The 24,119-nt window shown below is 50.0% G+C and overlaps 1 protein-coding gene across 3 annotated transcripts in view; it reads right to left on the minus strand.

The window, feature by feature from the left end:
• Nucleotides 1–24,119, minus strand: part of GRID1 (glutamate ionotropic receptor delta type subunit 1) — a 638,858-nt gene that overhangs the window by 8,112 nt on the left and 606,627 nt on the right. For 2 of the 3 annotated variants that reach the window (XM_072823838.1, XM_072823837.1), the window contains 2 exons: nt 8,586–8,752; nt 2,295–2,535 (listed from right to left, as the gene is read on the minus strand). In XM_072823838.1, coding sequence (XP_072679939.1) covers nt 2,295–2,535; nt 8,586–8,752 — 408 coding nt within the window. Of the gene's footprint in view, nt 1–1,952; nt 2,044–2,294; nt 2,536–8,585; nt 8,753–24,119 lie in introns of all 3 variants that reach the window. The other variant, XM_072823839.1, reaches the window with a different exon arrangement.

Here is a 24,119-nt window from a genome sequence, read left to right on the forward strand (position 1 = left end):
CGGGAACCTACAAAAACCAGGAAGAAGACGGGCTACTTCCCTCTCCCACCTTGCACTCCTTCTTAGCAACACCAGAAGGGGCTGGAGGAAAGGCAGCAACTATGCTTTTCCAACCCACCTCTTTATTGGTCCCCATTCCTACCTGGAAGCAGGTGGGTGGCAGAGGCAGAAATTCCCGCACTTTTCTAGGCAGGACCAATGTATTTCATCCCCACCTCTCGTGCCTGAGATCCTGGGCTTATGCAAAAGCCAGGAGAGAAGGCAGGGTGCTTTACTGGCAAGGAGAGAGCTGTTCCCCACAGGGAGCTGTTCCTCCCTGGTCTCCTGGTCATCTCTCTGCGCTTCTCTCTTTTACCCCTGCCTTTCATGTCTCTCCAATAATTGATCCCGATGCTGGTCCTTCTCCTCCTCCCCCTTCTCTCTCTCTCTCTCTCTCTCTCTCTCTCTCTCTCACACACACACACACACACACACACACTGTGATCATTCATTCTGGGCCACTCAGGCCAGGCTTGTCCCTAAACACTAAACAGGGGATGTGAAGGGATGTGGTGACTGGATGCAGATGAGGACGCCTGATCCAGGGGAAGAATGGCCTCTCTCTGCACCTGGCTCACGAGTGGCGTCCTGGAGGGCTGAGCCTGGGCACCCACTCTGCCCATGCCATCCCCGTCAGTGCTCCCATGACAGTGAGGTTTGCAGGGAACCCTTTCTGCTCCCCTGACCCAAGGACATTTGCACAGAGGAAATCAAGCTATGGCTCATTGGGTTTGGAAAAAAAAAAACTCAAAGCAAACAACACAGAGTGGGCGCAATGGGATCTGGTCCTCTCTGGTCCCATGGGGGCGAAGCTCCAGGCCCAGCCTTCCACCCTCGGTGTACGCTGATGCTTCTGTACATATAGGCTTGGGTGGTGAGACGCAATTCGGTAATGGGACGCATCTGCGGCCTTTCCTTGAAACGACTCCTCAAATAATTCGCAGGTCCTCCCCGTGACTTTTTTCACAAAAAAAATCTCCAGGAGCCATAGACACGCAGGCAGATCATTACCCATCCCGCTGAGCGGCCTCCCCTTACGCCTCAGCCCGCCTCTGCTGTAGCCCAGGAGCGGGAGCGGAAGCAGGAGGCCATGGGAGAGCCAAGCCCTGTGCTTCCTTGCAAGGAGGCACACGGAAGGCAGAAGATGGATGTCCCCAAACACTTCCAACACACTGAGTCCAACGTCAAGGTCCTTCCGGCAAAAACTAAGTGTGATGACGGAGAGTTGCTGCTGCCTGAGAGGAATGGAGAGTGTATTACCACCTCCACCCGTGGGGTCCCCGTTACAGACCCACTTTGGCACTGTGGCCCATCACGTGGTCCAATTCTGGGCTGTTGCATCTTGTTTGGAACTGACACCTGTCTGTCGCCACATAATCTGCTGATTATGATTCCGAGGAGGCTGAGGTGTATGCAGCACACCATGGCAGCCCTGCCAGGGAGTGGCTGGGCTCACGCCCTGCTGCCTGCGTGTAGGCTTCTGCTGGCAGGATATCACCCCCCGATTCCCCAGATGGCACTCTTGCCACCCTCCATTTGGGGAGCGGACTCCAGGCTGCCTTGGTGACGGCTTCATAAAAAAACAAAACAAAACAAAACAAAAATTCCTCAAAGAGCTTGAAGAGTAAAACCCCAATAGAAGGAAGTGTCGTGGGCAGAATCAGCTTGCGGTTGGCACACGCGAGGAGGGACGTGTGCCAGAACCTGGAGTGTGGACAGAGCCATGGCGATCCCTGTGCCGGGAGGGCCTGGATGGACGTGGGCCCGGCTGCACCCTGTGAAGATGAGGCAGGGAGGGGAGGCAGGGATGAGGGCAGGGGCCAGTCCCTACCTGCATGCTGGAAGAGCAGAGCCCTGTGGCCCTTGATGTGAAAGCAAAGAGAACCAAGAAGGAATTCCGTTTCCTCTCTTACCCTACAGTTGTTCTCTCCAGGTCAGGGTGGAGGCACATGGGCGGGGCAGGGTAGGGAAGGGCTCTCTGGCGCTGCTCATGCTGTACCCGCTCTACAGATAAATACAGGACTTTAGTGGCCATGGCTGGTGCCTTGGCCCTTTGTTCAAACACAAAAACATCCCCTCCATTTGCTCTCTTGCTTTAAAAATCCACATAAAACGACACCAGCCCCCCACCCCAAATAAAACACCGCTGTCTCCACACGAGCGACTCCGGTAAATACTAACTGGAAGAAAACTGCCCAGTGTGGCTCTCCTGCCTCTAGGCTGCAGAAGGGAGAAGCTGCACTCAGGGCACGGACCTCTTTGGGGGTCTCCTGGTGGCACCGGTTGCTGTTCCACCACAACTCCAGGGCGGCCACCAGGCAGGCGAGGAGGAGGCCGATGGCCAGGATGCAGAAGACCCCAGCGAAGCTGTGCAGCTTGAGGGACTTGCCATCGGCCTGGGCACTGGCAGGGCTGGTGAGGTCGCAGCGGCCCATGTGCGGCCACCACTTCTGCTTGAGCACGTCGAGGTCCCCGGTGTCCTGCAACTCCAGGATCCTGCAAGACACGATTCACATGAGCCACACCACTGGCCCCCCGGATGTGGTCCTGGGGACCCCAGGCCCTCCCCCAGCAGGCTGGCCCTTCCTGAGACGCTGCTGAACCGCCCCGGTAGCGCTTCTGCTGCTCCAGCCTTTCCCTTCCCCACCCCGTTCTCCACTCTGCAGGCAGAGGGCTCTGGACCGAAACACATCAGCCTTTGTCTCTCTCCTCCTCAAAAGCCTCGATGCTCCCTCCCACCCCGTCTTGCTGCCCAGGGATAAAGTTCCATAGCAAAGGACACAAGGACCCTTCACGTGGGATCAGGGCCAAGGCTCTGGGGATAAAATCGGAAAATAAAGAACTGGATGAGGCAACCCTGAGACCACGGATTTACAAAGACGCTTTCTTTCAAATTCAGGAACAGCATCGGGAGTCTCTCCTGCTAGGATTCACCAAATTATTCACTCATTCGTTCATTTGGTCTAAGGAGTGTCTGCCTCGTGAGTGTAGGATGTCCCACACGGCTGCGGGGGAGATCAGAGACACCGACATGGACCTCGAAACAATCACAGCAATTGGTATAGAGACAGAAGCTGTGATCAATACTAGGATATGGAAAGAGAAGAGCTAAGACATGGTGCACAGGGAGGGTAGTCCAGGCTGGGGTGTTGCAGGAGATGATGGGGGGCACATGCCTCAAGGAAGGTTGGTCATCAAATAGCACGTACTTGTCCAGCACATTCTACATGCCAGGACAGATCCTAAGCACTGGACAAATAGTATTTTGTTCTTATGTCAACCCTTTGGGATGGTTCCTTCCATTTTCCCATTTTTCCAGAGAAGGAAATGGAGGCACAGGGAGATAGAGAGCATCTTGACTAAGTCACTTGATGGTTGGCAGGGATGGCATTCAACAAGGAGAGACTACCACCATGCTTGAGAGTCTGCTCTCGGCTATGTCCCCAGTATGTCTGAGATGTGACAACGTGGCCACTGAGGCTGGAGGATGGTGGCTGAGGAGGAGGATGGTGGAAGATGAAGTCGGTAAAGCAGGAAGAGCCAAGAACGTGGGCTCGGAGAAGGTCTGAGAGGGAGTCTGGATCCCAACCCGCTGGCCAAGGTGGGGCGGCCCGCGCTGCTCTCCTATTTCCCATGTAGGTGTCTGGTTGGTGGTTGTCCTTTGTTGTGGTATCTGATGGATTTCCCCCATAGCGCAGGGGTCTGAACACTGAGCTGGTAGTAGCTGATCGTCCCCAGGCCCCTCCAACCCGAGCTCTTCCCTCTTCCCACCTAGTTCACCCCCCCACAGCCGGGGGATAACACCTGTGGTGGCGGCTCTGAGCCCTCTGGGTGTGCAGTCAGGAGAAGCTCACTTGCAAGTGGCCACTTGAGGAGCTGGTTTCTGTCTGCACCTGCATTGCAGGCCAGCTCCGACTACAGGCTGAGGCTGGGCTCTGTGACTCCGCGTGAGCTGTGACTGGTGGAGAGGGAAGGTGACAGCCCAGAGGGAGTCCTCTGACCTGCCAGCACCATGGGTGCAGCACAGCATGGCTCTCACGGGCTGTGAACAGCCTGGCTCGGTGCAAAGAGCAGGCTACGGAGGCACCAGATCTTAGCCGAGTGTCACGGGACAAGTGACTAGCTGTCCCATCTTTGCAAGACAGACCCACAACCCCGCCAGGTGAGCAAATCCTTCAGGTCCAGGGCTGTGTGTTACTCTCCATGGTTTCTCCTGAGCAAGCGCAGTGGGGCCCAACTCGGGCCATCGGCGGATGTTTGTTGCACCCATATATTATGAAGGCATTAATTGAATCGTGAACACTAATCTAAACTGAAATGGTCGTGGTGAGATAATGAGATAATGTCTGTCAAGTGCCAAGGACACAAGTCGGCACAAAAGACCTAAAATGCCACTGTGCACGTAGGGGTTTGGTCGTTGAGATAAATCCATGATCAGCATGTGCAGGTGCGCACTCAGGCTCATGCTCAGTAGGCTGCTGGGTGCCGCAGACCTCTCCCATGGCACAGCCATGATTAACTGGGCAGCTGCTGCATCCCACTACCTCCGTGTGGCTCTGGACACGTTAGGGAAGTGGTCCACCAGTTTGTTCATGCTGAAAGGCCATCGCCTAAGTCTCCGTTGGCAGGTCCCAGGAAGCTGGGCCTCCTGGCAGTTATAGGAACCCCAGGGCTGGGCACGCAAGATCTCAGAGCTGTGAGAAGCCTCACGGGCAGACGGCTGGCTCGCCAAGGAGAGACAGCACAGCTTCGTATTTATTATGCGGATCCTGCTCTGACAGACACCAGTCCAAACTCAGACCTGCAGACACGCGAGCCGTGGCAGGACACCTCTGCCCTTTGCAGCCCTTATTACAAAAACTGGAGATCAGGGGCAGCCCTGGTGGCTCAGCGGTTTAGTGCCACCTTCAGCCCAGGGTGTGATCCTGGAGACCCGGGATCAAGTCCCACGTCGGGCTCCCTGCATGGAGCCTGCTTCTCCCTCTGCCTGTGTCTCTGCCTCTTTCTCTCTCTGTCTGTCTGTCTCTCATGAATAAATAAATAAAATCTTAAAAAAAAAAAAACAACGGAGATCAAAATAACTCCTATCACAGAATTCTTGTGACAAAGTAGAAAGAGGGGACACAAAAAAAATAAGTAAAAAATAAAAATTAAAAAAATAAAAAATAAAAATAAATAAGAAAGAAAGAGAGAAGAAAGAAAGAAAGAAAGAAAGAAAGAAAGAAAGAAAGAAAGAAAGAAAGAACGAACGAACGGACACGTGCGCCCCACTCAGCTCAAGATCTGGCAAGTAGTAAGGGTTCCATAAAGGCTGGTTCCCGTTGCATGGTCCGATGGCCACGCTGACCAGCGGCCCTATCCAGTCCAGTATAGACACGGGCCGACTGATCATTTTCCATTGTTGTGATCCCCTAACAGCCTGTAAAGTAGGTCTTATTATGTCAGTTTTTACGTCTTGAAGACCTGAGGCTGAACATCTTAGATGACTTGCCCCCGGTAGCAATTAGAAGGTGGCAAGGCTGCTCTTCAGAGCTGGGTCACGCTGTCCCGAGAAGCCACGCTCTTCCAAGAACATCAGGCTGGTAAGTGCAGGCAGCCTGCTCTCGGAGAGTTCGGTTCTGGTCTAGGAGACCATGGGACTCTGGCCAGAGCACGGCTGTGGGGTCTGACTCCTGCTCCTCCGCTCATCGACTGCAACATCGGGCAGGCAGCTTAGTTCTGCTGATGCTTCTCTTCCTTTTAATTGTATGCATTTTTATGCCTGATATTTATTCCGGGAAGAATGGAAGGCAATTTATTAGGAAAACATATAATAAAATAAAAACAAATCAAAAGGAAAATTTAAATATGTAAGCAGCAGAGGAAAGATAAAACAAGTCACGGGCACAAAACGAGGCCTAGAACGAGGCTAAACATAACGCACGCCGTGATAATCCGTACTCCTGCTTAGGAATAAGCCAGAGTGATAATAGCCACTTCTTGGAGCCAGTTGTTCTATTTTTCCAGACAGATATAATTGCAGGTGCTTTCTTTTGGTCAATAGTCATGGAGCTGGCTACACAGTAGGTGCCCCATAAATGGCTATTAAGTTGTTAAACATTTATCGAATGCCTGCTCGGCATGCCCTGGTCCACGAACAGGCCGCAGCACGCAGCCGCCACCGTGCACACTCCTAAGGTGTAGGCCGCGGCCCGCGCCCTCAGCCAAAGCAAGGGAGCATATCTGCATGGCTTAATTCTCAGAACTAAGGGAAAGGAAGTTCCAGAAACTCCAGGGAAGACCAGGCTCTGCTACTTACATAAGACCTTTTTTGCTACCAATGGGATGGAGCGTTGCTTCCTGGGTCTGCCCCCTTGCTGCTCTGAGGCACGCCCCGCGTAGGGGCAGCTCACCGTTGTGTATGCACCTTACAACGGAGCCCCTTAAAGGGGCTCAAGAGGGGCTGCAACACAGAGACGGGCGGTGATAATCGGGAGGCTGGCGCAGCCCACTAGGGACAGTTACTTACAGTCACGGAGCACCTGGCTTCCTCGTGAAAGCAGAGGGTAATGACCAGAATAACCAGGAAACTGGGCCAGGCGCTTTGTTTATGGTCACTCTTGGGGTTGGGGGAGCAGCCAACAGAGTCTCCATGGTGCGACATTTACAATAGCACCTCACGGTCAGCAAGTGCATGGATAATGAGCAGGCCTGTCCCAGGGCAAGCCTGGATTCTGGGACCCCACACACTGGCGCTGGTCCTGGTCCATTGCCCTCTAGGGCCACACAAAGGATGCGGAATTCCTTCTGCATCCCAGCAGGCAGCATTCCTTCTGCCCAGCAGGCCTCGAAGTATTGGAAGTGAGCAAAACCACCCTCTTCTCACCCGTTTCCTGCTCTGGGTTGAACATCCTTAGCTTCCCCTCGGAGCCGGTTTCGGCCCTTCTCTTGCCCTGACTCACTGAATAATCCAGCTGGGAAGCAAGCTCTCTCCTCTCTCCAGGGCACCAACGATTGCTTCTGCAGACCGTGGGAGCTCTCTCGACAGTTCAAGTATGTGGGGACCCTAAGCATCCCTCACTGGGGACCCTGGGCTCCCGCGGGTGCTATTTTGGGCCCATCAGCTGTCTTGATGCTGCTGCCACATTGGCCCCACCAGCTCCCTTACCATGTGCCCCAGAAAACTGCTCACAGGCTGCTGGCATGTGCAATGCCCTGAGCCTCCTGTCTCAGAAAACCTAGTGGGGTAAACCTCCGAACACCAAGGTAACACCCCTCCTGGAGAGAAGCCCTTCCTTCCTTACACCTTCTATCTGAGCAATTGCTCGGACTCTGCTCCTCCTTCCCCCTTGTCTCTCCAGGGAGCAGAGGGAGGCACAGAATGGATACTTGACTGAATTTCAGAAAAAAACCCAAAGCTTCATTTAATGTTATTAGTTCTACCCCCTTTTCCAGGTTTGCAGACAAACCACTGAACGGATGGGTCACAGGGTGTCCTCTTCAGCCTGTCCCTGATGGGGTTAAGGTTCCGCTGCTCATGATCACAGAACCCCAACCCACCTCTACAAGGAGGGAAAGGAGGCCGTGGGGATCGGGGGCCAGACGGCAACACGGGTGCAGGATTGGGGCTCAGGGACTTGTGTTCTCACCCTGACTCTGCCAGGAGCTGGCTGAGGACCCTCTCCAAGCTTCGGGGTGTTAAACAAAGGACCTCCAGCCACTCTTGCCCCTCCGCGTGAGTTCTGCCTCAGGGCTCAGAGACGATGAGGCTCAACAAGGGATGGATGCCTCCCAGCAGATCACGTGGGCAGCTAACCAGGCCAATCCACACTGGACACTGGTTTGTCTCTGGTGCAGGGTACCAGGTGCCTCTGCTTGGGCCATTGCCCACCCCACGCAGCCCTCCCCGCCACTGTCACCCCCACCCCACCCCACCCCCACGCGCTTGTGGGTTACCAGGAGGCGGATCTGGGGGGATGGGGAGGGGCAGGGGTGGGCCGCCGTCCACTGTGCCGTGGAACACAGGTCCCTGGAGGCCCCAGCATCTGCCCCCCGGCCCGTGTGCACATGACGACAGCATCAATGTGCTTCTCTGACCACACTTTGCGAGATTCCACATCGACACTTCCCACATTGACTTTTCTCACGGAAAGCCAACTTGAGGAGTTCCTATTACTTATTGGGGTACGTAATTGCTGGGTCCTTGTGAGATCCAATTAACTATGACTGGGCCTACCCGCTAAGTCCTGTTCGCCCTTGGGGCCTCAGGTGTCACTTCCTCCGGGAAGTCCTCCCTGGGCTCCCGGCGGGTCTGGTCTGCTCTCCTCTGCCCTCTTGCTGCCCGAGGAAGCCTCCCCGCCGCCCTGAGCGCCCCGCGTGGGCGCCCACGGCCACAGCACGGCCTGTGCCCCCGCAGGAGGGACCAGGTACTTGGCGTCTTTGGCTCGGGCCACCCGGGCCTAGCAGGTGGAGGGCAGGGGCGGGTGCTGGGGAAGCCGGGGAGCCGGTGCGCGCGGCCCTCATCCCAGGGGAAGGCCACCCCCCGGGCCCGGGCGGACGGCGCCCACCTCTGGGAGAAGAGGTCCCTGTAGGGGCTGCCGTGCTGCAGGGCAATCCCGTAGCCCTTGCTGCTGACGCTGTTGCCGGTGACGGTCACGGAGCAGTCGTCGTCCGTGAGGGCCGCGTACTCCACCACCGCCACGTCCCACAGAAAGGCGTAGCTCCCCTTCTTTGCCTGAAAGACCAAAATCACAGCGAGTCAGGCAGGCCCTAGTCGGTCTGGGGCACGGGCAGCCCCCGTGGGATCTGCGGGACCCTCGCGCAGCCCCCGCCTGCCGGCCTGGCCACGAGCTCCCCTTGGGGGCTCACCCTCAGGTGGGCCCTGTCCTTGGGGAGTGCACGAGGGTGAGCCACGGACCTCGGACACACAGGGGCATCTGTTGGTCCCCACCTGGTATTCCTGCTTAGGACCCAACCCGGCCCCCGCTCAGGGTGAGCGTGGAAGCAGCCCTGGTTGCAGCACCCGAGTGGCCATGACTTCACCGCCAAGTCCTGTCCCGCCCTGCAAGGTGAGGACCCTTTGAGCTCAGGGTCCTGGTGACTGCGGTGCCACCTTTCAGGGTCCCCACAGTGTCCCCATGTACACGGAGCTGCACCAACACGTACACATACACACATTGCCACGTGCATGCAAGTGCAGATGCCGGGGCACGCGCACCCACGTGTGCAGGAGCACACGCAGCAGGCTTCCCCGTCGCCCGACGGCTGCACACCCTTCCATGAGGCACCTGCCCGCGGCCACACGGAGGCCCACGCGCTCACGCGCAGCCGCAGCGCCCATCTGGTCTCTCTGGGCCTTAACCGAGACTCTGCCCGCCGCCTGCGGACTCAGAGGGGAGGCAGCGGCTCTGCTCCATGGAAGGAGAAGCACCCGAGACGCTGTCACTGGACCCCCTGAAAACAGAGCCTACTGTTCCCGATGCGGCCAAGCGCGGGGTTCTGACTCCGCAGAGAGAGCACAGATGCCCCTTTGTCACTTCCTCCCTCCCCTGAGGGCTGGGGGCGGGCTGGGCCACTGCGACCCCGGGCTGTAGGCTTACTAGTCCCTCGCGGGCCTGCTGCATGGTCCCCTTGAGCTGGGGGCTCCCTTGAGCTGGGGATGCCCGTGAGCTGGGGGCGCCCACGAGCTGGGGGCTCCCTTGAGCTGGGGATGCCCGTGAGCTGGGGATGCCCTTGAGCTGGGGGCTCCCTTGAGCTGGGGCTCCCGTGAGCTGGGGGCACCCGTGAGCTGGAGGCGCCTGTGAGCTGGGGGCGTCTGTGAGCTGGGGGCACCCGCGAGCTGGGGGCACCCATGAGCTGGGGGCTCCCTTGAGGTGGGGGCACCCGTGAGTTGGGGGCTCCCTTGAGCTGGGGGCTCAGGGCCCCAAGACGTCCCACCCAGGGCCATGCCTACTAGAACTTGAAGTGCCCACAGGCCAGAATAGCTCATTTTCTCTTCAGAAGGTTTGTGGGTAGAGTGTGGTGCCCCCCGCCCCCCCGGCAGGAAGCCGCTGCTCCCGGCCACTCATACAATTGTGCCCAAGGACCTTGTAAGAGATTGGAAAAATTCAAATAGATGTAAAAATAAAGAAAATCGGAGGATGAACCCCTTCGAAGCCTGCCATTCTGCTCCGACGGTTGCCATGACGCGGCCACCCTTGTTTCAGCAAGACTCTCCTGGCTCCCTCCCAGGCCCACCAGGTTTTTGCAGAGCAAATCCCAGACATGACCAAAGAGCTCAGGTTGCCCAATACCCATCATATGTACATATGTCCATACGTTGCACTTGGTTGATATGCCTCTTAAATCCAATCCTTTCCTTTCCTTTCTTTTCCTTTCCTTTTCTTCTTTCTTTCTTCTTTCTTTCTTTCTTTCTTTCTTTCTTTCTTTCTTTCTTTCTTTCTTTCTTTCTTTCTTTCTTCTTTCTTTCCTTTCTATCTTTCTTTCTTTCTCTTTCTTTCTTTCTTTCTTTCTTTCTTTCTTTCTTTCTTTCTTTTTTCTTTCTTTCTTCTTTCTTTCTTTCTTTCTTTCTTTCTTTCTTTCTTCTTTCTTTCTTTCTTTCTTTCTTTCTTTCTTTCTTTCTTTCTTTCTTTCTTTCTTTCTTTCTTTTCTTTCTTTCTTTCTTCTCATCTTAGATTGCTCCTTCTTGTTCTCCTTCCTTGAAGTTTCTCTGATCAAGACACGGGGCCCTTTATAGGCAGTGCTCTGGTCTTGCCATTTAACCCGTTCCTCCTCCTTCTTCACAGGTGCCCGGCCGCCGTGGGCCCGGCCCCAGGGAGCCATCCAAGTATCACCGCAAAGCCTCGCTCCTGGGCCAAGCCAAGCCAAGCCCCTAAAGGACTCTGGCCCTGCTCGCGAAATCACCCTCCTCTCCTGCCCCCCACATGGGAAGACAACAGTCTTTGAAATTTTTTTCCTGCCGGCAAACAAGTTTTCTCAGGAAAAGACAGACATTTTCAACCTCTTACTATCCGAGTTTCTCAGCAAAACGTTGACTTAGGACCTAATATTTGGCTGCGTTCTGCCTTTGGAGCCATTCACATTCACGCTCGCGATTCAACGGGACAATCAGACGTTGTTATTTGTAGGATTTCAAAAGGGGAGGTCATGGTGGAGGAAGAAGGAAGACGGGGTTCGCTGCCGCCTTTCACGTGGGGCTCCAAGGAGGAAGAGGAAAGAAGCTGGCCCCGATCGAGCGGAAACCGATGCTGACGAAGGCCGCACGGCCATGGGCCACCTTCCTTCCGTCTGGCCCCGGCCCTGGTGGCCGCACTGCGGGCTCAGGGACAGGTGAGCGCAGGTGCATGAAGGAAGCATCTTTGGTGTCAGACCTGCGTGAGACGGCAGGAAGCCCACAGAAGCGATGCTAAGATGCTACGATGGCCCAGCGGCGAGCCCCTGGCGAGCAGGCAGCGGAGGGAAGAGGGGAAGGTGGTTCTCTTTCTCGGGATGCCTGGCACCCCACACAGGCGGTCTCCCCATTTGTAAACGGGGACTAAATTAACTCTTCTGTTTCCTATGTTTGCTTCAAGAAGCACGATCCCGAATTGACCTGAGGACGCCCAACAGGGGGATCCGGAGGGGATCTTGTAGGAGAGCCATGCCAGAGCCCCTTCGATCTTTATGACATACTCTCCATTCCCCACACCCCAGCCTCTCAGAGCTTCCTTCATCCTCCTCTCAGCACCACACGGAGTAAACGCAGCCCCAGACCCTTCCCTGGGCTTCCCAGTCCCATAGTTTCCAGGGAAACTTTCTGGGCCTCGCAGATGTCTCCCTATCTTCCTGTGCGGCACAGAAGCCTTCTTAGCTCTGGGTCTGCCCTCAGGAACATTTCAGACGCTCATTATAAGAAGCCCGAACACACCATCCGTCATGGTCATGTCCCCTTGCTATAGACCCTTTTGTCCCCGCGTGGAATGAGGTCTGCACAGCACCCCCCCCAACACACACCCAAATTCTAACACATGCTTCTCCTTCATAGGGCCAGAACCAGTTCTCCCCGGTCCCTATCCACCTCCTCGTCCTGCGCCACCTATCCACCACGCCTGGCGTGTGTGCACATGGATACGTCCATGTGCAAAAGCACATAATACAAGGTGAAAGTAGCAGAAAACAATAGGATGGATGAAGTATTATTACTGTTCTGTACACATGTCATCTGCCAAAACCTAACGGAGGGGTATTGGTGATTCGTGGGACAAGGTGCTTAAAGGCTGCTCTTTAATCTTGTTGCCCGGTCTGTGCTATCCCACACTATCCTGGCTCCCCCGTGTGCCACTGCCTGTCAATAGAACACGGGCTCCTACAGAGCTCTCCAATCTTCCAGACGTTACCCAAATACAACCCAACCCGTATTTCCCTGGGCTGCCTCTAAACGTTCTTCTTTGTTTCATTTTCCCCTTTTCCCTGGAAGGAAAAGGAAAAACACGAGGTTCAGACATAAAAATGAAAAGATGTGGAGATTCGGGGGCAGGAGGCCAAGAACAGCTTCCATAAGAGGGAAAGTCAAAGGGGTCTGGACATCCAACCCCAGGAAGTTAGGAAAGCAGCAGGTAGACAGGCCACCCCGACCTATGTCCCTGCAAGCATCTTAGTGAACAGGACCCACGGCCTTCCCTGAAGTCTGCTCTGCTGCGCTGCGCCCATGCTGGAACACTATGAATGGGAAGGGATGGAGACATGAGGTGCCTGGCCTCAGCGCTTGCAGCACCCTTCCCAAAATCTGGGGGAAAGCAACCCACCTCTATGGCTGGAGGAACGTTTGGGGCGCAATACACAAAGCCGAGGGTGCGCTGGGATATTGGACGACTCACTCCATTGCTCCACACTGATCCTAAAACGAGACGGCACTGCCTTTCTTGGCACCGCTGATTCCACCCTTCCCAGAACTCACACGGAGCACCAGCTTTCAGAGACAACAGCCTCGGAAGCAAGAACTTCATTATGCTCTTCTACTCCATTCTAAGTGCTCTTGGAAAGGGGCAAACAGCTGCGTCGCTCCCCAAAACAAGAATGCTGGTACTGAAACGTCGAACGTGAATGTTACTGGAAGGGAAGTGCTGAAGGACGTCAGGTGTCTGCAGAGCCAGGGACAGAGCAGGCGTAGAGTCCCTGCTGGCTACCCGGACCTTCGGGAACCTGATTCCTTCTCCATCCCTGGGATCACTGTCAGGAGCAGAACATGAATCCCCTTCTGCAGACAAAACAACTGAGATTCAGAGAAAGAAAGTGACTTGCCCCAAACAAACCCAGATCGTGAATGGCGGAGCCAGGTCAAGGGGAGGGCCCTGTCGCTCTGGCTCTCCCCTCTGCCTGCTTGGGCTGGGGAAGGAAGCCGCTCCTGGTGTTCTCGCCTGCTGGGGACTTCCCAGGGCAGAGCACTTGGAGCTCTCCCACTCCAGCTCTGCAAACAGAGGCGGCTTGTGGAGCTGCTGAAATTCAGTGAGCTGGAGGTCACGGGGACCCATACCGTGTCTCTGGATGGAGTCGTTGGATACAAGGGACTCTGTGGACTCGTTGCCTCTTCATGTGCATCCACCATCCGGGGGCATCCCCGGTGCCTCTCCTGGCATCTACCTCTCACTCCAGCAAAGTAGAGCTTGGCCCTCTCAAGCATCCCAAGTCTTAGCTCCTGTGGTCATGTTTGCAAACTGGCAACGCATTGCCACGCACAGCCTGAACCCCGGCTACAGTGACACCTGTATTTTGCACGGTACCAAATCACAAGATGCGCAGTGAAAACCCAGACCATCTGTAGAGGAAAGGACAATTTTACAGTCTGCTGGTAGGAATGCGGGCTGGCGTGATATTTCTGGAATGGCAATTTGGTGGGGAGACTCAAACGCTTTTAAAATGTGCGGATGCAGCAATTGTACCCCTAAGGATTTATCCTAAGGAATTATTCAGTTTCTGAAAAGATGTTTGCACAAAGATTTTCAGAGTAACACTGTTTAAACTAGCAAGCATTGGAAATAAACTAAATGTTCAACACTTGAGAATCAACGGGGTAAAGGATAGTATCAAATGATGGAATATTACATTACTGTTACTATGGAGTTTTAAGAAACTAAGGAAAATAATTGTGGTACACAAGGACCAGACTGGGTTCTGGACTCTGACTATATTTATCTGAATCCCAGCTCTACTGCTTGCTGGCTGTGTGATTGCAGGCAAGTCGCTTAACATCTCTGGGCCTCTGTTCTCCTGGATGAAACACGGTCCATACCTCACAGAGCTCCGATGAGGTATAAACCCTTCAGTAAGTGTGACATGGTTTGGGCCTTGCCTCGCATATGGTGGATGCTAAATAAATGACAACCAGTATTATGCTGTTTAGTGGATGAGAATCTGTTGTTGCATGAGTATTTGTGATATCTTTTTTAAATCATTGTGTAAAAATAATGTTTTTAGGTGTATGGAGAATCAAAACCACGCACTAAATACCAACAATGGTCATCTTGGAATGATGCCACCACAGGTGACGTCTGGTGGTTTCTTTCAATCTGTCATGTTGTCTATGGTTTTGGCAGCTTGGCAAGCTTTTCTTCTGCGACTACAGCTGTCCAAGGGGAGATTTTTAGGGATTTGGCCTCCTTCCTTGAGCACAGTGTAGTGAAAAGAGTAGAGTTCTAGACAAAGGCAAACCCAGGACCACATCGCAACCCTTCAGTGAACCTACAATCTTGGGGACTAATATTTCCTAGAAGGCTATTTTGAGTGTGACATTATAGGGCATGGTAGTGCTCCTCTCCTCCTTTCTGCAGTCCTCAGCTTGATTCAGGAGACCAATCTGTCAGCATTTAAGAGAACGTCTTTCTTCCCATCCACTCCCCTGTGCCAGTCATTCTTCCACCTTGATGAAGTCATCCATGTACTCTGTGGGAGTGTGTGGTATGTGAGTGAGTGTGTACTGAGAATGTGTACATGTGAGTGCATGCCACTGTGCGTGTGTATGTGTGTGTGTGAGTACCACAGCCCCCAGGGAAGCAGCAGAGAAGTGAACTCAGGTACCAAGTGCCTGAAGAAACACAAAGGGTTGAGGATAGTAGACCACCAGCCAGTAAGCAGCCTGCCTGTCCTGGACACAACAACGGATAGTTTGTCCAAAATGATGTGCAAATGTGGGGCAGACAATCAGTAGGACTCTCCAAAGGGTTCACAAGCCAATCTCAGGAGGCTGTAAGGAAACTTGTCACCTGAGGAATGAGATATCTTGACCACTTGCCTGGATCAGCTCCTGGACCAGAAAACACAGGCAAATCAGAGAGGTTCCATGGCAGGAGAGATAGCAACTGAACAGTTAGTCTTATGGCTGCTCTTCCAAAGTGTCCATGGGGTGCACAGTCAATCTGGCTCCTGGCTGCAGACCAGCATGAATGGGATGGAGCTGGATAATGAGATAACACAACAGAGGAGATGACGAGGCCTTCTGGTATTGGGATGTCCTGCGTGTGTGTCTGTGTGTCTGTGTGTAGTGTGTCTGCGTGTGGACCTGAGAGCAGGTCTGAGGGCAATGCTGCAGGTTTGTCATGGGGTTCCCAGGGAGGCTGCCCACTACCTGAATGAGAAGAGAGGGATAAGGGAAATGTCCTAAGGCTACAGCAGCATCAAATGGCTCCTGATGGCCAGGCGTTAGGCCTGCAAGATGTCTGCAATGATTGCCTGCTCCATCCTGGTATTCCTATGTCCTAGAGGAACACAGTTAATAGTGAGGACCACAGCAAGGGGTAGAGAGAATGAATGGCACATAAGTCCTCAGGCCACTGATGTCCTTACTCTTTATTATTTTCTCTTTGATACCTTAACTTTATAGAATCTTTAGCTCCATTCATACAGAGCAAGGGGTGGTGTACCTGTGAGAATAGGGGTCTGGGTATGCGCAGACCAGGACTTCCCCTGGAGTCAGGGGACTTCAGGTGGAGCTTCAGCCACCTGAAGCCTCTAAGCCTGCATGACCTCATCTAGAAGGCAGGAATCACGAGCCCACGTCACAGGCCCATCACAGGAACAGATAGCATGGCAGGTGTCTGATGCATTGAAGAACTCAAACAATAAGACACGGTCCTCATGAGCATGATAATCACCAGCATCATCCTTATAGCTTAGAGTTTGGGCCCACATTAAAATGCAAATGTCTTGGGGAAAACAACACTTGAGATCTTCCTCAGTCATCAGCCTGGTAAATTAGAAAGACTGCTAGCCTGGGTCACAGTCTTGGCCCGGTTACCAACTCACTACTGACTTGTAAATATGGAAGGCGAGTGGACATCGTCCTTAACGTCTTCTCCAGCTTTAACAGCCTCAAAAATCTATGATATGGACCAGTGGTTCTCAAAGTGTGTTCACTGGACCTGCAGCATCAGCATCACTGGAGAACTTAATAAGAAATATAAATGCTCAGACTCCATACCAGAGCCACTGAATAAGAGACTCTGGGAGTGGAGCCCAAAGATCTACTAATCTCTCTGGGTGGTGCTGATATGTGCTACTAAAGCTGAGAGATCCAGTGATTTCGGCCTCTGTGTCAGTTAATTTCTGATCTTTTCTTGAGAGGAGGTTGAGAAAGGGGAGAGCATTACGGCTCTAGGGTCGAGAGTTAGGGCACTAAATGGAGGAGCGAAGGCACTGAGCTGAGACAGCAAGACTACTGAAAGCTAACACTAAAGGAAAGTTACACTTTGCATCTTCTTCCTGCAAAGTGCACTCCTTGATGCTTTCCCATCCGTTCTCTTCCTAGAAAGCTCAGGATAAATTTCCACAGCACAAACTGTCCACTTACCAAAAGGACCGAGGCTCAAAAAGGCCTGTGCCCAAAACCACAGGATCAGCTATTGACAGAGATTGAACGTCTCCCCAGGTCTCCTTGACTGCAGATGGCCTTCTACTCTCCCAAATCAAAAGTTCGACCTAGTAGCCCCGAAGAGCCACACAGAGCTTCCTGAGCAGCTGTCTCTGTCATCATACTGATTTTTTCTTTCCTCTTTTGCTACCAGATTCTGGCCAAGCTTTTGTTAATGATGTCTGCCTCCAGCATCTGACCCTATGGAAGCTTTATGGCTGCATTCCTTTTCTGGGCCTCTAACGCTCGGAGAAAGTCTTATTTAGTGAATTAAGTACTATCCTAGTGGGAGAAGGTTTCTCACATCTCAAAGGGAGAAGGAGCTGGTTCAGTACAAAGGAAAAAGAAAAGTCCTAACTTAGAATAATCAATGGCTCCTCCCTCAAAGTCTAAAACTGCTCACTGTCAGCAAAACCAGGGGCTTTATAAACAGCTTTCCCAGCAGGGCAGAGGGACACACTGATTTTAGATGATTTGTCAAAACTTTAAATTGTCCAAAGACCATGATAAACAGCAATCTAATCTGAGTTTTTCCATGGGAAAGATTAAGAATGATCTAAAAGAAAGAGAAAACTGACTTGCTTAGATACAAAATAGGTTATAAAGAGAAAAGAATACAGAATGAAAAATGTCGTCTTAGGAAAGGGAACCAACTCAAGAATAGATGAATCTGGCAGACAGAGGACAGGCATGTGGTCAAACATCCTACGAAGAAGCCCGGGGCTGGGGCCGTGCAGATACTCCCTGTGTGCGCATGTACACACACACACACACACACACACACACACAGGAAGGAATGTCAGCCCCATGGCCATGCATGTCCTAGTCACTGCCCAGAATGATATCTGGTATACAGTTGGTGCTGAATAAATGTGTATAAAGTGAAGAACTGAAGGCACAAATGCTAGAATCTGGGAAGCCTGATTTTTTGCATTAAAATACAAATGTCTTGGGGGAAACAACACTTGAGATCTTCCTCAGTCATCAGCCTGGTAAATTAGAAAGACTGCTAGCCTGGGTCACAGTCTTGGCCCGGTTACCAACTCACTACTGACTTGTAAATATGGAAGGCGAGTGGACATCGTCCTTAATGTCTTCTGCGGCTTTAATAGCCTCAAAAATCTATGATATGGACCAGTGGTTCTCGAAGTGTGTTCCCTGGACCTGCAGCATCAGCATCACTGGAGCTGGACTGGATATGTCCTGTGCACCCCATCAGGTTTGCTCCTCTCAGTCCTGTTCTCTCCTCCAGAGGCTGACCTTCATGGGCAGCATCAGAGGACACCCTTGGGTCTCTGGCCAAGAGTCACTTTCTAAGATCCAGGAATAAATCAAATATTCATACTAACAAAACATCGATCATAACAATAACCATAAACACCACTCATTCAAATGCATGTTCTCAAACTGAAGAAGGAATAAGAATCACCAGGAGGGTATCTTCAAATACAGATTATTAATCTCTGCCTTGTGCCCCACCCTCAGCTTCTGATTCACTAGGGTTGAAAGCAGAGCTCAAGAATTTCACTTCTAACATGTTCTGGATGATGCTGGTATTGCTGGTCCAAGGGCCACACTCTGAGAATGACGTGCTCTCTCAGGCACTGCACCCATCACCTCACATCACCTCTAAACTGGAAGGTAAACCTGGAAAGACACAGGATGATCATTCCTATTTTTCAGAGGCCATAACTTTGGGAGTGAGTTAACTCCCCAAAGTCTCGCCTCTGGCACAAGAGGGAAGGCCAGAACCAAACCCAGTTCTTGTTAGCCCCAATCCCTTGCAGCACTCCCCCCACCTATGGTGCTTTAACCAAGCACTTGACAAAGTTCAAAGGAGATGCATGAATCCCCCCCCGCCCCCCCGCAACGCCGCCCCAGGCCAGGGTGGCTTTGCCATCTGTAGTCACTTCCTCCCACTTTTAGTTTAGCCATAAAAGGTGTTGGGAATTGGCATCTTGTGCCCGAAGGACAGGGAGGCAGTAAAATCGTGTGTGGTCATGATTCATATTAAAGACGACCGCCTCAGGTGTTGGGAGGCCATCTCCGGGGGTTCCTGGTGAGGAGTCTCCTTCTCCAAGCCCATCTTTATGGCCTTTGCTGAAATGTCGGCCTTGAGACAAAAAGCTCCCGCAATAGCCTGAAAGTGCTTTGAGGAGCTACAAGAGAGGCCACACCCGGACCAGAGAGCTTGAAGTGGACAAACTCTGAGCTCCACCTGGCAGCACGTGGTGGGCACACGGCCCAGGGGTGCCGAGGCCTCGAGAAAGCGCGGAGACCGCTTCTCGCGTAGGAAGCTGGGTCTGAGATCTGGGCTGCACACGGGGGTCCGAGGCCTCTTCCAGGCGGGGGTGCTGCAGATCCCAGGGACACCGGGTCTCCCTGCTCAGCGTGCTCTTCACCAGCTCCGCGCCATCCCTGGTTGCTTTCTTGATCTGATTCTTGGGGGGCACGACCTTCAGAGCTTTTACTGTTCTTAAGGCCGCTCCTGATTTAAGCTCATCCACCCCTCATTCCTTCTGTCTCTGCCCTTCTCTGTGTTTGTGTGTGTGTGTGCATGTGTATGTGCGCCTTTCACACACATGCCAACACATACTAAAATTTTCAAATGTCAGGTTCGAAGCCAACCTTAATATCTCTACTGGAAGATAAAGAGACTCTTCATTAGAGCTACGCATCCCACTGGAAACCACTACTTCTACTCAAATAGGTTTTATATTATTGATGATGATGGTGATGGTGATGGTAATAATAATAATAGTAATAATAATGAACACATGGATGGCAGAAAGAGTCCGATAATCTTTGGACAAACTGTTCAACCTTCTTGTGTTTTGTGTTCCTCATTTGCAAAATGGAAATATCGCAAAACGCCATCAATGGTGAAGATAAAGTACAGAAGCACAATGTCCCATGGACTCATTCTTTATAAATGTTATTTCCCTTCCTCCCTTTCTCCCTGTTTCTGCAGAAACAACATTATACCAACAAAATGGAAATAAAACTAAGCTAAACAGAAATTGCCAACAATCTGGCTGACGCAATAAATCAAAATTGTTTTCATCAGCAATCGCTTTTTGATTTTAATGTAATCAAATAACAAAACAATTCAATTCAACATGTAAAAACTTAAATCATAAAACCCAAAGCAATAATACTCAGTGGAACAAACAGAATGGAATCAGCCCACATTTACAGCCAGCACTAAGGTGAAGCATATCAGACCTGGGTACAAAGCAAATTATGGGGCAGAGCAAATCTGAAAAATAAAATCAGATTTAAGGGGAGTGAATATCCTCCCACCCCTCTAATGAAGAATTTGAAAATAATCAAAGTTAGCATGATGGCACGGATATTGGTTTGATTCCAGAGCTTACCCTACCAAATTATTAAAATCGCAAAAGAAAGTAATTGAAGAATTCATAACGAGATTTGCTTGGCAATGGTCAAAACCCAAAGCAAAGTAATTTAATAAGAGAAGCACAGTGGGGGCTTTCCTTGATCTTTGGACTATATTATCCCAAACCAATCATCATCAAACAGAATTAAGCAGCAGGGTGTTACGAAGGGGCCAACTTAGTCCATTGTATGGGAACCTGCTCCAGGAGACTGACTAAGTCCCCCCCACCCCCCGCCTTCCCTGCCCCTCCTCACCCCTTCTTGCCCTCTTGGCAACTGGGTACCAGCAATCCCACACATTTGTGTTGAAGAAAGTTGCACATGCCTACATTTCTGCACACTCTCATTTGTTACTCATTGAGCATTTATTTTGTTTGATTTTTAGAAGGGATAGATGGACATCCACGTGCTTTGCTGCTATGCCTACCTCTGCTCCAGGCCCTGAGGACAGATGAATGATTAAGACACAGGCCTAAGGAGCCTCTGAGTGTATTGGGGTTGTGGCAAAGTAGGGCACTAAGGACGGGATGGCATCTGATGAAGCCTTGCTCGAGGATACACAGTGTGATAAGGGAGCCTCTGGCCCTGCCCCAGGGGAAGGGGGAGTTAGGGATGGGGTGGAGGGCAGGAGCTTCAGGAAGAGTGAATGCCTCTGCTAAGAGTGGAGGAATAACTAGGAAGCAGTCTGGCCAACCAAGAAAGGGAAGGATGTTCCAAGCGTCAGGTGATGTATAAACGAGGGGACAGGGAAGGGAAGCACTCGGGCTACCAGATGAGTGGAAGGCAAGAGGTGAAGTTTTACTCTGATCATGTCTCTCCCTCACTTCTGCAATGTGCCTGGAAGTGCTGGAGTGAGGGAAATACTGAGCTCAAGCCCCAGGTCCCAAACGGACTTCAAGACTGACTTTCAGGAAGTCCCTCATCCTCCTCGAATTATAGTTTTTCTCTTTAATAAACAGGTTGTGCTAAAGCATAACTCAGCTAAAACATGGCAGAAGCTTCACACCACACCTGAGCCATCCCATGTCTCTCTGATGGCAGCCAACATGTTATATGAATCTCCTGATTATCCAAACATTGACCCCAGGCTCCAACAGAAGGAAGGAAAGGCATGGATAAAGTAAGAAAAGAAATAAATTATTTTTTTTTAATGTTGAAAGAACATACTGTCCAAAATCAGCCTCAGTCTTTATTTTGGCCTTACATCAATTCTAACTCAATTTTAGAAGGAAAGTATCATGCCCACTTTTACATATTAACTGAGCTCAGCACTCATAAATGAGTTAATGAATGAATGAGTAAGAGACCAAAGTAAATTGCTGAAAAAATACATATTTGAGGAAGGGGTTTGTATTTGCATCAATTCTGATTATTAAATAAAGATAGGTATCTAACCATGATCTTAACTTTCTCAAACCCACCAAAATTCATGGATTGCGATACCTAATGTGGGCCAAGGGGAAAATGAGTTGAAAAGGAAGTGATTTCTTCTTTACTTCCATTCCCAGAATAATAAAGCAAAATAAAGCAAAAATATATATGTACCTATATAAAAAGAAAAAGAAAGGAAGGAAGAAAATCACAACAGAGGACATGAGAAAAGTAGAAAAAGTACCATTTTATAAAAAAGATCTTTTATACTAAAGATAAATCCACAAGGTTTTGATGAGAAAAAAATTTTTGAAACCTGAGTATTCTTCTGATCTCAAAAATAAGAATGTAATTTATTTAAAATTCTACTTTTGGCGATACTCAACAATATTGTGTCAAGAGCTTTCAATGTATATATTCTTTTCTGATAGTATAATTCTACTTTTGAGAATTTGATCTTACAAGGAATAAATATAGTACCTAAAAAACCATTACACCTGAAGATGTTCATAATAATGTTATTTATATTTGTGAAAACTAAGGAATAATCCAAATGATAAACAAGAAGAAAATATTTAAATAAATTGTTTTACATCTATTTGATGCAATATTAATTAGCCACAAAAATAATTTTTATGAGGTTCTGTAATAGTATTAGAAAAACAGGATAAAATATATTTTCTGTAACATTGTAATTATATAAAATCTTTGTAGAAAAAAAGGTATTTGTAGAGATTCAAAAAAGACTAGACAGGAATGTATACAAGAAATCCCTGGAGGCTTATTTAGGTGATGAAAAAAAAAGTCTGGCTGGTTCTTCTCTGCTTACTTTTAGGAGTACTTCAAGCTTTTCTTAATGGTGATATATTACATTTAAATTATAAATCTATATGATTTCCTCTTAAAAGCCCTTATTACTTTAAACCCTGGCATGGATTGGGGGATATTTAACCTTAGTGTGCTTGGAGTTGGGTTGGGCCAGAGTTAAAGGCCGAGGTATATTACATGGCTAAGACACTTAGAATTCAGCCCAAGGCCCCAGGAAGGGGTTGTGTAGACAGCAACTGCTCAGCACGGAAAACACCACTGCCTTCATCCTCCTACAAGGAACCTATACGTTCCATAGAAATAAAAATGGATTTTGTTTGCGCGGCAGTCAACTCTCTTTTTCGCCGCTACGGTTTCCTTTATTTTTCTGTGTGTTTGATTTTCTGCTTGCCAGTTTTCTCTCACATTCTCACCCTCGCATCCTCAAAACTGAAAAGGAATTGAGGTGTTTGGATTGTAAATGTGAGTTCATGACTGAAGAACCTTAGGAAGCTTTCCTCAGTCTCACTAAACAGAATAAATCCCTGCTCTCTATACCCATAACCTCTTCCCACATTAAATCACAGCCATTTGCTGTCCTCCAGAACTCAATAGGGACATTGTAAAGAAAAAGACTAAGTCTGACACTTCATATTTTGAGCTTAATGATAATGAAAATACAACATAAAAATCCATGGGATTCAGCTGAAACAGGGCATAGAAGCAAATTTATAGCTTTAAATGCTTGTATCAGGAGAGAGAACAAGAGTAAAATGCAATGGTATAAGTTTCAACATTAAGAAGCAAGAAGTAAGAGCAAATTAAAACCACAGTGAATAGGAGAAAAAGATTTTAACAAAAAATCTGAAATCAACAAACTATAACAACAGAGAAAAATCAATGAAGTCAAAAGTTGGGTATTTTGAAAGGAAAAACTACTGTTGTGGATTAGAAGACTCAAAATTGTGAAGATATCAATTTTACTTCAAATGATCTATAGATTCAGTATAAGAGCTATCAGAGTTTCAAGCATTTTTGAAGAAGTTTGATGAGATGATTCTAAAATTTAAATGGAAATGGAAATGATCTAGAATTGCCCAAATACTCTTATAAGAGAGAAACAAAGTTGAAGGACTTACACTACCTGATTTAAGGAGGTATTAGAATTATTACAAAGCTACAGTGATCAAGACACTATTGTATTGGCATAAGAATAAATATATAGATCAGGTCACGTGGGTGGCTCAGAGGCTGAACGTCTGCCTTTGGCTCAGGTCATGACCCCGGGGTCCTGGGATTGAGTCCCACATCAAGGTTTCCCGCATGGAGCCTACTTCTCCCTCTGCCTTTGTCTCTGCCTCTCTCTCTGTATTTCTCATGGGTAAATAAATAAAATCTTTTTAAAAAAGTGTAAGTATATAGATCGGTGGAACAGAATATGGAATCCAGAAAGAGACCAACAAATATATGGCCAGTTAATTTTCAATCAACACATCTATTCTCCTTGTTAGGCAAACATGTTTTTATTTTTTATTTTAATAAATGGTGCTAAATCAATTGGATATACGTATGGGGGGAGTGAACCTGAACCACTTCTTTATTCCATATACAAAAATTAATATGATATGCAACATAGGTGTGAAAC

Source organism: Canis lupus, chromosome 4 (assembly GCF_048164855.1).
Source record: "Canis lupus baileyi chromosome 4, mCanLup2.hap1, whole genome shotgun sequence".
In the NCBI taxonomy this organism is placed as follows: domain Eukaryota; kingdom Metazoa; phylum Chordata; class Mammalia; order Carnivora; family Canidae; genus Canis; species Canis lupus.